Source organism: Haliotis rubra, unplaced genomic scaffold (assembly GCF_003918875.1).
Source record: "Haliotis rubra isolate DU_JTF1 unplaced genomic scaffold, ASM391887v1 Scf328, whole genome shotgun sequence".
Taxonomy (NCBI): Eukaryota; Metazoa; Mollusca; class Gastropoda; order Lepetellida; family Haliotidae; genus Haliotis; species Haliotis rubra.
In genome coordinates this window covers 52,479-66,997 of record NW_025767000.1, presented here as the reverse complement: position 1 = coordinate 66,997, position 14,519 = coordinate 52,479, and the positions used below count along the sequence as shown (strand labels likewise).

The 14,519-nt window shown below is 41.1% G+C and overlaps 1 protein-coding gene across 1 annotated transcript; it reads left to right on the top strand.

Moving 5' to 3' along the window:
- The first annotated feature begins 5,263 nt into the window (after nucleotides 1-5,263).
- LOC124284006 (trypsin-like) lies at nucleotides 5,264-12,971 on the top strand. The gene is made up of 6 exons (XM_046720043.1): nucleotides 5,264-5,306; nucleotides 7,778-7,955; nucleotides 9,305-9,438; nucleotides 9,704-9,859; nucleotides 10,697-10,866; nucleotides 12,194-12,971. The coding sequence occupies exons 1-6, from the start codon at nucleotides 5,264-5,266 to the stop codon at nucleotides 12,392-12,394; spliced, it is 882 nt and encodes a 293-aa protein (XP_046575999.1). The 3' UTR covers nucleotides 12,395-12,971.
- The last annotated feature ends 1,548 nt before the right edge of the window (nucleotides 12,972-14,519 follow it).

Below are 14,519 nucleotides of genomic sequence, written 5' to 3'. Positions count from 1 at the left end.
AAACAAACAAACAAACAAACAAAGGAACAGACATTAATGGTTACACTCGTGTTGTTACTTGTCGATTCCCAAACAAGAAGTCACCACAAGATAAGTCCTTAAAAGAATTTGAAGTGAAACCAGCAAACAGCACAGAAATGTCATATATTTTACAATAATTATTGTATTGCAAAATTATTATATATTTACAAATAATTACGAAGGAATTTCAATTACATGGGATTATGTTCCATGTGTTGTGTAAATACTGCTGAGAACGACATGTCTTAATGAGTTGTCCCACTTTTCGTTTTAACTTCAAATGTCAGTCTCAGTTGTTATGTGATGAATATAAAGTGGTGTCTGTCATGTACACAAGTTCTTCATTTTGCTATCTAAATCTGTCAAAGAAATTGCCAAAACCCTGTCACCTATTTGAGTATAAGTTGCCAAATGTTGTACATTTCTATGCCCCTACCTAATTTTAGTATGAAGTAGATCGTTTATTTACATTTATGAATGTTGTACATTTCTATGCCCTATGAATGTTTATTTACAGTGAATGTTGTACATTTCTATGCCCTTTTTCTATCATTTTTCAATTTGTATTTTAGATTATCTCCAACAGTCTCTCATAAGTCATAAAATATGGCTATGCTGTATACCCTTGATGAGACTTAAACTGATAGTTTCCAGGACTCTCAGTCTAAATACACCCATGAAGATCCGGGTTAGAATCGATCTCCAGTAACCCATGCTTGTCCTGGCGACCAACGGGATCGGGTGGTTAGGCTCGCTGACTTGGTTGACACATGTCAGCGGTTCCCAAATGCGTGATCGATGCTCATGCTGTTGATCACTGGATTGTCTGGTGCAGACTCGATTATTTACAGACCGCCGTCATATAGCTGGAATGTTGCTGAGTGTGGCGTAAACCTAAACTCATTTACTCACTCACTCACTCACTCACTCTCAGTCTAAATACAGCACACGTCTAAATATGGCAAACCACTTCCCCATCTACTCAGTGTCAACAGAAACAATATAATACACTTGAAACACTGTTACACAATAAATAACACTTCCACACAACAATGTTCAAGAAATAATTGATTGCACGGTTATTATCTAATAAATGGAATAATAAATGGAAATAAACATCGCGTAACAAAGTACATTAGGTATGGAGAACAGTCATTAATCCTATATAATCTCGAGAGGCCCTGGATCTTCATAATTGATGTCATGTATATATTTCATACCGTCACGTACGTGAATTTGACTAATTACCTCACGTCAGCGTTATTACCGCAGACAGCAATTAAGCAAATTACTGAATAAGCATGAGACTGTAAAATATGGAAGGATACCACGATCCCCAGTAAATGTCGTGATCTACATAATCGCTGATGGATGTACGGCCACCACCTGTGTTGATACATAAAATATCTCCCTAGAAGGTTAAACGTTTCTTTCTTTATAAAAAATTGCCACATCACGTGACGTGTGATTTATGTATATCTGGATATATATGGTGGGCTGCACTGCATAGACATAAGTGTGCTTCACGTGAACTTCACAGAAAAAAACCCAAACAGCTATGATAAATTGATTTGTTTCTTTGAGTGGCATTTTAGAAGTTGGGAAGTAAAATATAGAACAAACTTTATGGATAACAATTTCTTTTTATTCGTGAGTGCGACGTTTCGCGGTACAAGAATCTGTATCGAAACGTCGCACTCACGAATAAAATTCAGATAGGTAGACTTGAAAAAAATCAAACAACTGTTCGAATGGTCTGAACAATAGAGTATTGCCAAAGATAAAGTTAGTTATATACTCTCCCAAAAAAGAAACGCATCATGAAAATAGCAATTTCATGTAGCAATGAATTAAAACGTGATTCATTTTACAATAGGTTTTGCTCTGTTTATGAGTCCAATAGTGTTTATGTTTTGAAACCTCACAACAAAACGCACCATCCGTAAAATACCCATATTTAACAGCATGATCTTCAATTTCGGCGTGTAGTGTCACAGAATACACAATTCACATGCAATGCACGTGAAAGTTGGGGATCAGAAAGTCTGTCGATTATTCACTGTATTTGGAATATTGATGCCACGTCTAAGTGAAGCCAACCGTCATATCGCCATTGGTTTGCTTGAAGCTGGCCAGTCTCAAAGTGCAGTTGCCCGACGCATGAATGTTCACCAAAGCACCATTTCACGGCTCTGGGAGAGATATCGCCGGCAGAATGCGGTAGCAGATGCCCCTCGTAGTGGGCGACCTCGAGCGACCACAGCGGCGCAGGGTCGCTACATCCGGGTACATCACCTGCGTCATCGAACAGCTACAGCGACCAGTACCGCTCGACAAATACCTGGATTGAGGAGGCCTTCTGCACAGACCGTCAGGATCAGGTTGAGAGAGGCTGGTTTACGTGCCAGAAGACGATATTTTGGCCCTTTGCTTCAACAACAACATCGTCGACATCGAGTTTAATGGTGCACTAACGTTCAGGCCTGGAACCTACCGAATTGGCATAGAATCTGGTTCAGTGATGAATCACGATTTCTTTTGGAACGACGCGATGGAAGAATGCGGGTGTACAGACGTCGACGTGAACGTTTCGCCGACGCTTGCGTTCCCCAGGTGGACAGATTCGGCCGGGGCAGTGTTATGATGGTGATTTGGTGATGATCCAACCTGACAGCTCAACGGTACTGTGACGAAATCCTACGCCCACACCTCCTTCCAATCATTGATCGCCAGAGGGGGTTGTTTCAACAGGACAATGCCAGGCCCCACACAGCACGTCACACTAGAGACTTCCTCCAGAACCACAACATCAATGTGCTCCCCTGGCCCTCGAGATCACCGGACTTAAACCCGATCGAACATCTGTGGGATGCCCTGGACAGACGGGAGCGACGCCGTAACCCCTCAGCCCCAGACACTTCAGCAACTCGCACAGGCACTACAGGCGGAGTGGGCTGCGATTGGGCAACACGAGATTCTGAGACTTATTCGTTCGATACCAAGGCGATGCCGTACAGTTCTGGATGCCCACGGTGGTCACACGAGGTATTGACTTCAGCGCCACCACACGTCTCCATGTGACACTCAGACTGACTTTCCTCGAGTTGGTGCCAAAGACGGATAAGTCTGCATTCCCAGTGTGCAATTTCGCTATATTTCATTGACTCATAAAGCCTACAAGATGTTTCAAAATAAACATAAAAATACAGTTGAAATTCCTATATGCGTTTCTTTTTTTTGGGAGTATACATGATAAGTTACGCATGAACTTTTACGCCTATAAAAGTTCAAAATTTGTTTTTAAAGTTGCCGATACTTACTGACATTTCTTCTCTATGTTTTACGTATACCTGATGGAACCTAAAGTGAAATTACCGTCTCCTTTCAATCTAGATTTTGCCAATAACGTTTCGGTTTTTATGTACATGTATCTTAATTGATTTGTTTGTCATATTAATTGGATATTTTTCCAATGATGTGCACCGATGAAATAATTAAGCAACATCAGTATCATCATTATCAGTCGCTATCGCTATTCTAATTGGACCATTAGGCTTTTTATGTCTGACACAGAGTCAAAAGTTATAGCGGCGAATCAGAACAATAATTGGCCAGTAATTTCATACCATAATGATTGCTTAACAAGCTATTTATGAAATTATATAGAAATAGTTAGTATTCCGTCTTTGTTAATGCCTATCTTCATTGACTATCAACGTTGTGGTGTAATCTACATGTCCGCAAGCTGACAATACATATTGCTGTATTTTGAATTAATTACAGATTTTAAAATGGAATATCGAAATTTGGTGGTAACAGCTGTTGTCGTTCTCGCTGCAGTTACTTCATGCATTGCAGGTAAGTGTAATAGCCATCCTTCTATTAAACTTTAAAGAACAGATAAACGACGTTGTAAATCTTAAATTGCGTGATAGATATTCTGACTATGTTTTATATAGCGTCAACCAGTCTAAATTATCCGATGAAACATTGAGTGTAAACGCCAAAAATACTTACGTTTAATAACATAATACACAGTTGTTATATTATCAATGCAAAAAGATTTCGGCAAAAATAGAAATACTTTATTTGCAGTTTATTTGTCTGTTTGTTTACAAAATGTTTATAGTGATATATAAAGAGGTTAGGGATAGGAAAAGTTATTTAGATGTCATTAGTACGAATACAAATACACATTCAAAGATTAAATGTAAAGTGAATGCTTGCTTTGTGATATTTCTGTATCTTTTCTCTAAAATTATCATGTCACACATTGTCACTACTGCCAACACTACCATCATTGAATAGCCGTGAAGATCCGGGTTAGAATCCATCTTCAGCAGCCCGTGCTTGTCGTAAAAGGCTTGCCGAAAAACGGGATCGACTAGTCAGGCTCGCTGACTTGGTTGACACATGTCATCGTATCCCAGTTGTGAAGATCAATGTTCATGCGGTTGATCACTGGACAGTCTGGACAGTCATTATTAGCTGTTTATTCTATCAATGACAACAACACTCACTAACTTAATATAGTCTGACAGGCATGCAACATCTTCCTTACTGTCCCTTTGAAGCAAGTAAAAGAAATATAAAAAACCCGAAAAATCCCTTGATGTTGTATATTGAACAAGTGTTTAGGGGCGCATTGCTGTTAATGTTCATACGTGGGTGTGACCCGTGAAGATCCGGGTTAGAATTGATCTTCAGCCACCCATCCTTGTCAAAAGAGGCGACTAACGGGATCAGGTGGTCAGACTGACTTGGTTTTCACATGTCATCTTCTGCCAAATGCGTAGATCGATGCTCGTGATGTTGATCACTGGATTGTCTGGTCCAGACTCGATTATTTACTGACCGCCGCCATATAGCTGTAAAATTACTTAGTGCGACGTTAAACCAACCCACAACCACCAGTCCATGAAACTCCGTATATATCGTACGTCATAATATAACAAAACACTACGTTAAAAGTCTTCAGTGGAGAGTGTACTTGTACTTATTCACGTGTATTTTTTATGAACCCCCTGTTTAAGACACATAAAGTTAAAAGTGACTTATTAAATTAAATCCTCATTTTCCAGCACAGTTGACGCAGTGGTATCACAAAATTAAAGTATTATTAAAAAAATAAGTGTCACAGCTTGACCGGCCAGTCATCTGTGAAATTGCCCGCCATTTGTCATTAAGGATACAATGAAGCTTAAAGCGTGGCCCAGTTTCAATATTGATTATATAAGTATACATGTACATGTACATCAAGACAAAGTCTCGGTCGACGCCTACCAGTAGGGCTAATCACTGATCCATCTTGCGCATGTGGAAACCCATGCGAAAATGCTCATCACTATTTCTTAGAATGTTCTTTACACAATCAACATAGAAAGATCATGCTTAAAGCGATTCAAGCTGTATGTGGTAGTAATTCTGTGATAACACTATCTGTTATTTTAAACGGCATTGCTGATCTGACAAATCATAAAAATGAAATTATATTAAAAAATGTACATCAATATATATGCAAATCTAAACGATTCCAGTAGTCTTCTCTCTATACACCTTTTGTATCATAGCATTTCCCCCTGTTATCTTTCAGACTTTCTCTGTCTCTGTTTCTAATAATTGCTTGTGATGTAATTAGTTACTGTAAATATCTTCGGAGAGGGGTTTAATAAGTTGAAAGAACTCGTCCCCGATCCTTTTCACATTGTGAATAAAATATGTTTAAACTAAAACCAGTGTCTGCAAATGTAATCTCTGCTTACACAGACGTAATTTGTGCAGTCTCTAACAATGCTGAAGTAGCACTATCATGTGTGAATCTCGGGATCACAAATATCAGCCAGAACCGTAAACATATCAAAATATCATACATTTCCTCTTTTAGAAGGCAAATTCTATTCCATTACCTGGCGAAGAAATTATGGGATTGAATCCTACGTGTGCACTATCCCACGAAATGCCCTACCCCCCATGGTCACAGTTATGCTAATTTGCGTAGGAAACAGCGTGAGAATATCAGGGTTAAAACGTCATAGAAAACTCACTTAAGGCGTGTTGTTTAACGAGAACAACGCACATGTACACAAGTCTGCAATCGCTTTGTCTGTAATGACTGACTGATTGCCTGAGTATGGTTTTACGCCGCTTTTGGCAATATTCCAGCAATATCAAGGCTGGGGACACCAGAAATGGGCTTCACACATTGTACCCATGTGGGGAATAGAACTCGCGCTTCGGGACTGACAAGCGACGTTTCGGTATAGATTCTTATACCGTTGTCACTCTTGTCACAGTATAAGATCGTGGCTGAGATATTGCCGATGTGACGTTAAATATTAACTCACTCACTCACAGTATAAGAATATATACCGAAACGTTGCATCATAAGAAGAAGTCATCCATAAAGTATCTTACTTTCTTATTTTCTGGGACAATCAAGTAATTACCATTCCAGGCTATCGCCAGAATATCGTACCAATATAATACCAAAACCCGGTTAGAACTGGTCTTCAGTAACCTATACTTGTCTTAAGAGGCGACTAACGGGATCGGGTGGTCAGGCTCGCTGACTTGGTTGACACATGTCATCGTATACCAATTGCGTAGATCGATGCTCATGTTGTTGATGGCTGGATTGTCTGGTCCAAACTCGCTTATTTACAGACCGCCGCCATATAGCTGGAATATAGCTCCTCCGGAATATCAAATGGTCAGTCCCCGATAGGAGCTAAAGGGGACGGGGTGGTCTGACTCACTGACTTGGTTCGTGTCCCAATTACGTAGATCGTTGTTCATGACGTCAGTGGAGCGGTGGGGTAGCCTAGTGGTTAAAGCGTTCGCTCGTTACGCCGAAGGCCCGGGTTCGTTTCCCCACATAGGTACAATGTGTGAAGTCCATTTCTGGTGTCCCCTGCCGTGATATTGCTGGAATATTACCAAAAGCGGCGTAAAGCCAAACTCACTCACTCATGACGTCAGTTACTCGATAGCCTGGTCCGGATTTGATTATTTACACACCGCCGTCATGTAGCTGGAACAGCAGCACCTTAAAAACTGAACAAATGTGTGGGCGACAGCGCGATAATGTCCTTCCAGGGTGCCATAATTCACTGACACTTGGTGGATAGCAGGGAGTTAACGAGACATCCCGCAGAGCGTATTTAGCGTAGCGCAGTCATGTTCGTAGGTCATAACAGCGTCTAGCCGTCAAACTGCACATGGTTCATTTTTGAGAATGGATTGATTCCTTACGAGGCGATCTTACTACTATTGAAACCGTTAAATAATTTTAATTAAGAAAAGGGAAGATTTCTTTTCTTAAATGCAGACAATATAAATTACAAAAGCAGCTAGAAAACTGAACTGAAAACAAAACATCGAAACTCATTGGAAACAAAGTCATCCCTTAAATTAAGGGGATACGTCAAAAACAAAGATTGTTCTGAGGTTTTCTTTGAGCAAATGTAAGAAAATGTTGATAAACAATACTTAAGAAAAGTAATTAGATTCATGGATGTTAACTTCTTTATTGTGAACAACTCGACGTTTCGGAGTGTATGCTTGCTCCTTCATCGGGTGTTTAAGGAGCAAGCATACACTCCGAAACGTCGTGTTATTCACAATAAAGAAGTTGACATCCATAAATCTTGCTTTTCTTATGCATTCCATATCTAAATGCCCGTCAAAGAGTTAACCGGTGCTGTATACAAGCGAAACACACCTTGATTCTGTGATATTCTTTAAGCGTTATTTTCAGTCTCATTACAGCGACGTGTGGTTGGCGGCGAGCTGACGTCCAAGGGAGACTACCCCTTCCTCATTTCCTTGTGGTATATGAAGGAGAATCCCTTCACGAACAACACCAAGTTGCACCACGTCTGCGGGGGAGCTCTGATAGACCCCAGCTGGGTGTTGACTGCGGCACATTGCTTCGAGTATGTATGCCTTCATACACACATACGTCCAGTGCAGTGAATTCATAAGAGTACATGGCATCACACAAATCATTTCCACTTTGTAATGAAAGCCTTGCTAACAGCCAAGTCCATTGTACGATTGCTATTTATAATTAATCCTATCATGCATTTATGAGTATCACTATCATATTGTGATCACAAACACGTGCAAAGGTAAGTCAAATATTCACCTAAATATAGCTAGCTAACCCACAAAATACGACATAACTCCTATCACTTCCATAAGAATTATCTGCTAGAAGCTGAGTATTGTACAATCTGACTGTCTTGTATCTGTGTTTGTTTTACGCCACATTCAGTCGTATTACAACTTTACGACGTGGTCGGTAAACAATCGAATCTGGACCAGACAATCCAGATGACTGATGACGCCACAGTGTAGCCGGGTATTGATGTGAATGTATTATCCATATGGGAAAGAGGACACAGGGTGGTATTTTTCATGTAAGTCCCTAGGGAGGTTACACCTTTTGGTGAACTTTGATTGACTGTTTCAGAAAATAAACGATTTCATTGGTTAAAACAATATGCCGGAACTACTTCATTCATCTTTTCAGTTCATTCACTGTTTTAGACTATTTAGTCTCGCGTAATACACCCGTTTAAGATTGTGGTAATGCGATGGAATCCTTAGAAATGAAGCCGCACAACGCGTAGGTATACAGGGATTCCCCACATCGCGGATTTTCTTATTTCCTGTATTTATTTTAGCGTTTTTTCGATCGAAAACGGATATGGTAATAAAAACAATAACCAACAATAATCGTGACAGGGGAATGGCAGATTATCTTTCCTTCGTTATTTTAATTATGTAATTCTCTCGCCAAGGCTCGAAAATTACGTAATTAATATAACTCGATAAGGATAATCTGTCATTCCCCGCCCCTCGTTAGTTATCGTCTAAATGGTATACAGTCTGTAGTGTGACGCTGTAATGTGTTTTGTCTCCCAACACAGTGCTCGGGTGATACCAGGCCATGATGAGAAGTAGTTGTGGAAATTAGTCTGTTATGTAACGCAAAACTGGTTTTGTCTCCCGACACAGTGCTCGGGTGATACCGGGTCATGATGTGAAGTAGTTGTGGATAATAGTCTGTTATGTAACGCAAAACTGGTTTTGTCTCCCAACACAGAGCTCGAGTCAGACCGGGTTATGATGAGAAGTAGTTGTGGAAAATAGTATGTTGTGTAACGCAAAACTGGTTTTGTCTCCCTTCACAGTGCTCGGGTGTACCGGGTCATGATGTGAAGTAGTTGTCGAAAATAGTCTGTTGTGTAACGCAAACTGGTTTTCTCTCCCTACACAGTGCTCGGGTGTTGCCGGGTATTGACGTGAAGGAGTCGTGGAAGGTAGTTGCCGGAAAATTCAATCAGGTGGCCGACGAAGACTCCGACCAGTTCCGCACCATCACGGAAGTTCATAAGTACAGCGGCTGGAACAGTGGGTATCAATGAAATGATAGCATGGATTAATTAGTAGGTAGACAAGCTGTGAACAGTCGCATTATCGCTGTAGATGAACGATCAGTGGAAATATATGGGATCAGTCGAACAGTAATCAAACTAAATTCTCATGATTATTAATAACTCACTGTGCGTGAAACATTGTTTGCCCATGAACTAGGTTCCTTGTGGATAAAGATTAACTGACTTTGAAAAAACACACACACGCGCACACACACAAAATACTCGTATTTTTCTTGCAGTTAAAAAGCTCCTCGGAGACGCTGCCTTGTTGAAGCTGAACGAACCCGTGGATTTATCCAGGGAAGATGTTTCCGTCATCAAGCCGGATACCGACCCCTCGTGCGCCGTGGCAGGAGCTGATTGTTATGTCGTGGGGTGGGGACAAGTAACTGAGGGTGAGTATATCAATAGGATGACGTTGATGACGACATTTGTCGTGGCAGGATCTGATTGTTGGGTAGGGGTAGTCGGCACTTGGAAGTACGATGGATCTGAGAGACACCACATACGGCGTGGCAAGAGCTGTTTGTTATGTTGTGAGGATATGGCGAAGTGACTTAGGGCGAGCATGGGCCTGACCCCATGTGTACTAATGAAGCGCATGGAAAGGGACTATGTTGACGCCGAAGCCAACGTTACAAAATTATGTGTTGAGATGAAATACTTCCGTTTGACATAAAATATCGTCCATCCTTTAGAATACGAACTTTGATGTGTCGAGCGTACGCTTGTCTCGAAGTAAAAGCTTAGTCCCTGCGTAATTATGATTAAGTTCTTATTGGTTGGGTCGAACCTCGAATAACGTAGAGTATTTACTGTGTCCCTTCATCTTCGACTCGATGGTGTTTCACTATATAGGTTTGTATGGTTTATGTTGTTGGTTTAGAAATGAAATGCGATAACATACGATGTATTACACAAACGTGGGCAAAAACAGAAACTCACATTCATCTGTCGGCGATCAGGACGGAAGTGAAAGGAAGGAAGTGCGTACTTTCACCGAAGAAGTGTATTTCGTAAACGCTTGCAGCACGTTCGGTAGAGTCTTACACTAAGGTGGGATAGCCGAGTGGTTAAAGCGTTCGCTCGTTAAGCTGAAGAGCTGGGTTCGATTCCCGACATGGTACCATGTCTGAAGCCCATTTCTGGTGTTCCCCGACGTGATATTGCTGGAATGTTGCTAAGCCGGCATAAAACTAAACTCACTCACTCACTCTATTTCTGTATCTCAGCACCCTATGGCTACGGGATGTATATCCCGGTGGTGGCAGAGATACCGGTTGTGGACACACAGACTTGCAAGGAGGCGATGAAGCCAGAGAACGTGGAAAACCGCACCATCGCCATCGACGACAGCCTGGTGTGTGCCGGCCACGTGGAGGGAGAGGTGGACGCTTGTTCTGTAAGTATATATGCACGGTCGAGCACATGGTGACGTCCATCAGTGTGTGATTTCATTCATAGTGTTCATCTGTTTGGCCTTATAACCGAACCTGGCTGCTGTCTGGCATTGACGTTTAATAGTAGAAGTATGAGCGCATCTGTGTCTGTCTCCGGGCGACTTTAACGTAACGTGTTGTATGTATCAATTTCAACGAGGTAGCTCTATTTTCTTTTACGTATGCTTCTTACGTATACAACGATTCACCCAGACCTCGATTTGATTCGATTTTTGATTCGATTCTTTATACAAGTAAAAACATCAGATTTCATTTACCTCTCAGAGTTAGTTTCATTTTAAGCGTTAAATCCATCGTCAACGTGGCGATATCAACTAACAATAATTCTCATTGGATAATTAGTCCAGCCTCAACCAATCACGTTTCGCCTTATTTCAGCGCTCGAAACTGCTCGAGTTGGAGTCCATCCTGGTTCCCGGGCCTCTCATTAACTAATGAGAGGCCCGGGAACCAGGATGTCCGGGAACCAGGATGGTTGGAGTCAACATTACGTTCTGTCTGTGTGGAGTTAATTTAAATAGGTATTCAAATATCGAATCGAAATAGCGATAATGGTTATCGAAACTAAAGGTGTCAGATCCGATTTTCGATGAATCGAACCGAATCGTTGCAGTCCTATTGCTTAGCACCAGGAGTCTTCCCGGGGCACGCTCACTGGGGCTGGCGTTGACACATTCAAATAGGGCAGAATTTATATTTTTTGTGTTCCTCAACGCCCGCCCGACCCTTCTAATATTATTGCCGAACACCCCTTCCCCCACCCACCCCAATTATGTTTTCATTCCAACATCGCCGACTCGAACCTAAAACGTACCGTCTCGTCATATCAAAAAAAAAGGATTATCTTTGAATCAGTCGCTGCCACAAGTTCAAAGAACGCGAGAAATTGTAATAAGAATTACTATATATGAAAATCAAGAACATTATTCAGGTAATTTTGTCTTTATTAAGATTTTTGTTTTGGTTTTTTTCCCGACCGACCGACCCATGTTCAGAATTTGGTAAAAAAGATGATGTCCATAGGAACGTTCTTGTCATACCATACCAGAGAATGAGTTACTCTCTATTGTTTCTGTCAATGACCATGTTTGCTCTCGTAAGTTTTCTGCTAAATTGAAACAGCTCATCCAAAATAGAGCGAAAGGCTGTTAATTTTGAAAAGTGCAGATGGAAAATTCCATTGCTTCTTTGTAAATTTCGAATTTATTTTTCTGAATAATAACCAAATACTAGTTTGCATGAAAAACAAGCACATGTTGTTTACTTCAGGGGGATTCCGGAGGGCCTCTGGTGTGTGTGTGCGATGTCGCCGAGGTCGTGAGCGGTATCGTCTCTCACGGTCACGGCTGTGCCAGGGAAAACCTTTATGGAATCTACACTCGAGTGTCTCTTCTGAAAGATTGGATTGAAGACGTTATTGGTGGCAAAGACCAGGCTGGCCAGCCCCACACGGATAAGATTCAGCTATAAGATGAAACACAATACACAGACAAGTTAATCAGCTGTACCACGACATCCAATTATATCAGCTTTAATCTTTATGTATTCTAAAACTGTACCATATGCTGTGAACAAACTAAGAAACCAAACGTAAAATGAGAGTTTAAAATTTCTATTGTATTCAGAAAGAAAAGATGTTTTCTGATAAAACGTGTACTATCGTTAAACCCATTTCCATCACAGCGTGCATGCTGCATTGCGTTTAGATTGTTCTCAAAATACGAAAATGAGTTTTCTACCTTAGGTTATAAGGTTGGAAAGTCATTGAGATGGGATTATTTTAACTTTTAACATCTGAATAGAAGAGAAATATTTCGCGTGATGCCATTTATATTCATTTCAAGTAAAAAACCAACGATGAACAGAAGTAGATCTATTTGCTTTGCACGTGATTCATTCTGGTGTTTCCATGAGACAACTGATAGAAATTCATCAGTATCTACATTGGGACAGACATGCTGTAACGGAATACCTCATTAAATAATATATAGATATAATGCCATACATATATACAAATGAAATTGAATAAAATGTGCTGAACTGACAATATTTTGTATTTTTGTATTGTTCGGCATCTCATTTGGAGGCATTGTTCCAAAGGCATCGGAACAATCACTGTTAGCACTAAGTTTACTGAATGTGGCTATGTGTTTCCACATCAATGAGTGAGTGAGTGAGTTTAGTTTTACGCCGCACTCAGCAATATTCCAGCTATATGGCGGCGGTCTGTAAATAATCGAGTCTGGACCAGACAATCCAGTGATCAACAGCATGAGCATCGATCTGCGCAATTGGGAACCGATGACATGTGTCAACCAAGTCAGAGAGCCTGACCACCCGAACCCGATAGTCGCCTCTTACGACAAGCATGGGTTACTGAAGATCAAGACCGCCTCCGTGGTGTAGTGGTTAGAGCGTCCGCCCGGAGAGCGGAAGGTCGCGGGTTCGATCCCCGACCGCGTCATACCAAAAAGACGTTAAAATGTGGTCCTTGTTGGTCCCTGCCTGGCGCTCGGCATTAATGGGTACAACAAGGACTGGTCGGCTCGGAGTCAGTATAATGTGTCTGAGTTGGGTATTCATGCTTCACTGCGGCATGGTATCTCAGTGGGCTAGCACTATAAAACCAGCTTAAGTCTGGGCTAGTACAAGCAGCCGCACATACACATACACATGCATGCACGTCGTCACAGCGAAATATTCTCAAGCACGACGTAAAACCCAATTTCACCTCACCTCACGTCACTGAAGATCAATATTCTAACCCGGACCTTCACGGGTCTATTATTGGTATGATTCGACGTGACCTTGTACTATGACATTCGCGAGACGTACGTGGCATCTTCTATGAATTTAGCTTCGATCATTATATATTCTTCCACATGTTTCTGAAATATGGAAAATACTGGAAAAGTGACTTCGCATCAGATGTTACAAAACAAATATTTCAAATAATATCGTGATATTTTTTTGTTATAAAATTTAGGTTCAAAGAAGTGTATCGAACTTTTAGATTTGGTGTTGAAGCATTTATACCACAGAAACAATATTCTGTCTCTTAGATGTTTCAGAAAGATCCAGCAAACCCATTCAGCAACCAAACACCTTCGGAGAAATATTACTCCCTTGTAATGACCTGTGCCCAGGATGTCCTGCACAGATTAGAGGCATCTCAGAAATAGAGAGGGCCTGTAGGGTAGCCCTGTGGTTAAAGCATTCGCTCGTCACGCCGAAGACCCGGGTTCTATTGTCCACATGGGTACAATGTGTGAAACCCATTTCTGGTGCCACCCGCCGTGATATTGCTGGAGTGTTGTTATACGCCACGTAAAACTAAACCCACTCATTCAGAACTAGTAAAAATTGGCGTTAATTTGAAACAGAGCAATTTACTGCATGGTGAATGACGAATCTCAACAATTTCTAAATTGACCCGAAAATTCTAAGGAATTTCACTGACGGTTCTTGATATGTTTACGAATATTTGTGCTGTATCCCAGAATTACGATCAAATAGTGATGTCACCATGAGTAAATACTACCATGTCCCTCTGCTGGCTTCAGACACAAACACATGCAAGGCCAAGTCAGTTGTT

Excerpts from the sequence above, each read along its gene's own strand:
- LOC124284006 (XM_046720043.1), top strand. The coding sequence starts at position 5,264 with ATGTACATGTACATCAAGACAAAGTCTCGGTCGACGCCTACCA. Across the intron at positions 5,307-7,777 it reads GTCTCGGTCGACGCCTACCA|TCTCATTACAGCGACGTGTG; the intron begins GTAGGGCTAATC and ends CGTTATTTTCAG. Across the intron at positions 9,439-9,703 it reads TAAGTACAGCGGCTGGAACA|TTAAAAAGCTCCTCGGAGAC; the intron begins GTGGGTATCAAT and ends TTTTTCTTGCAG.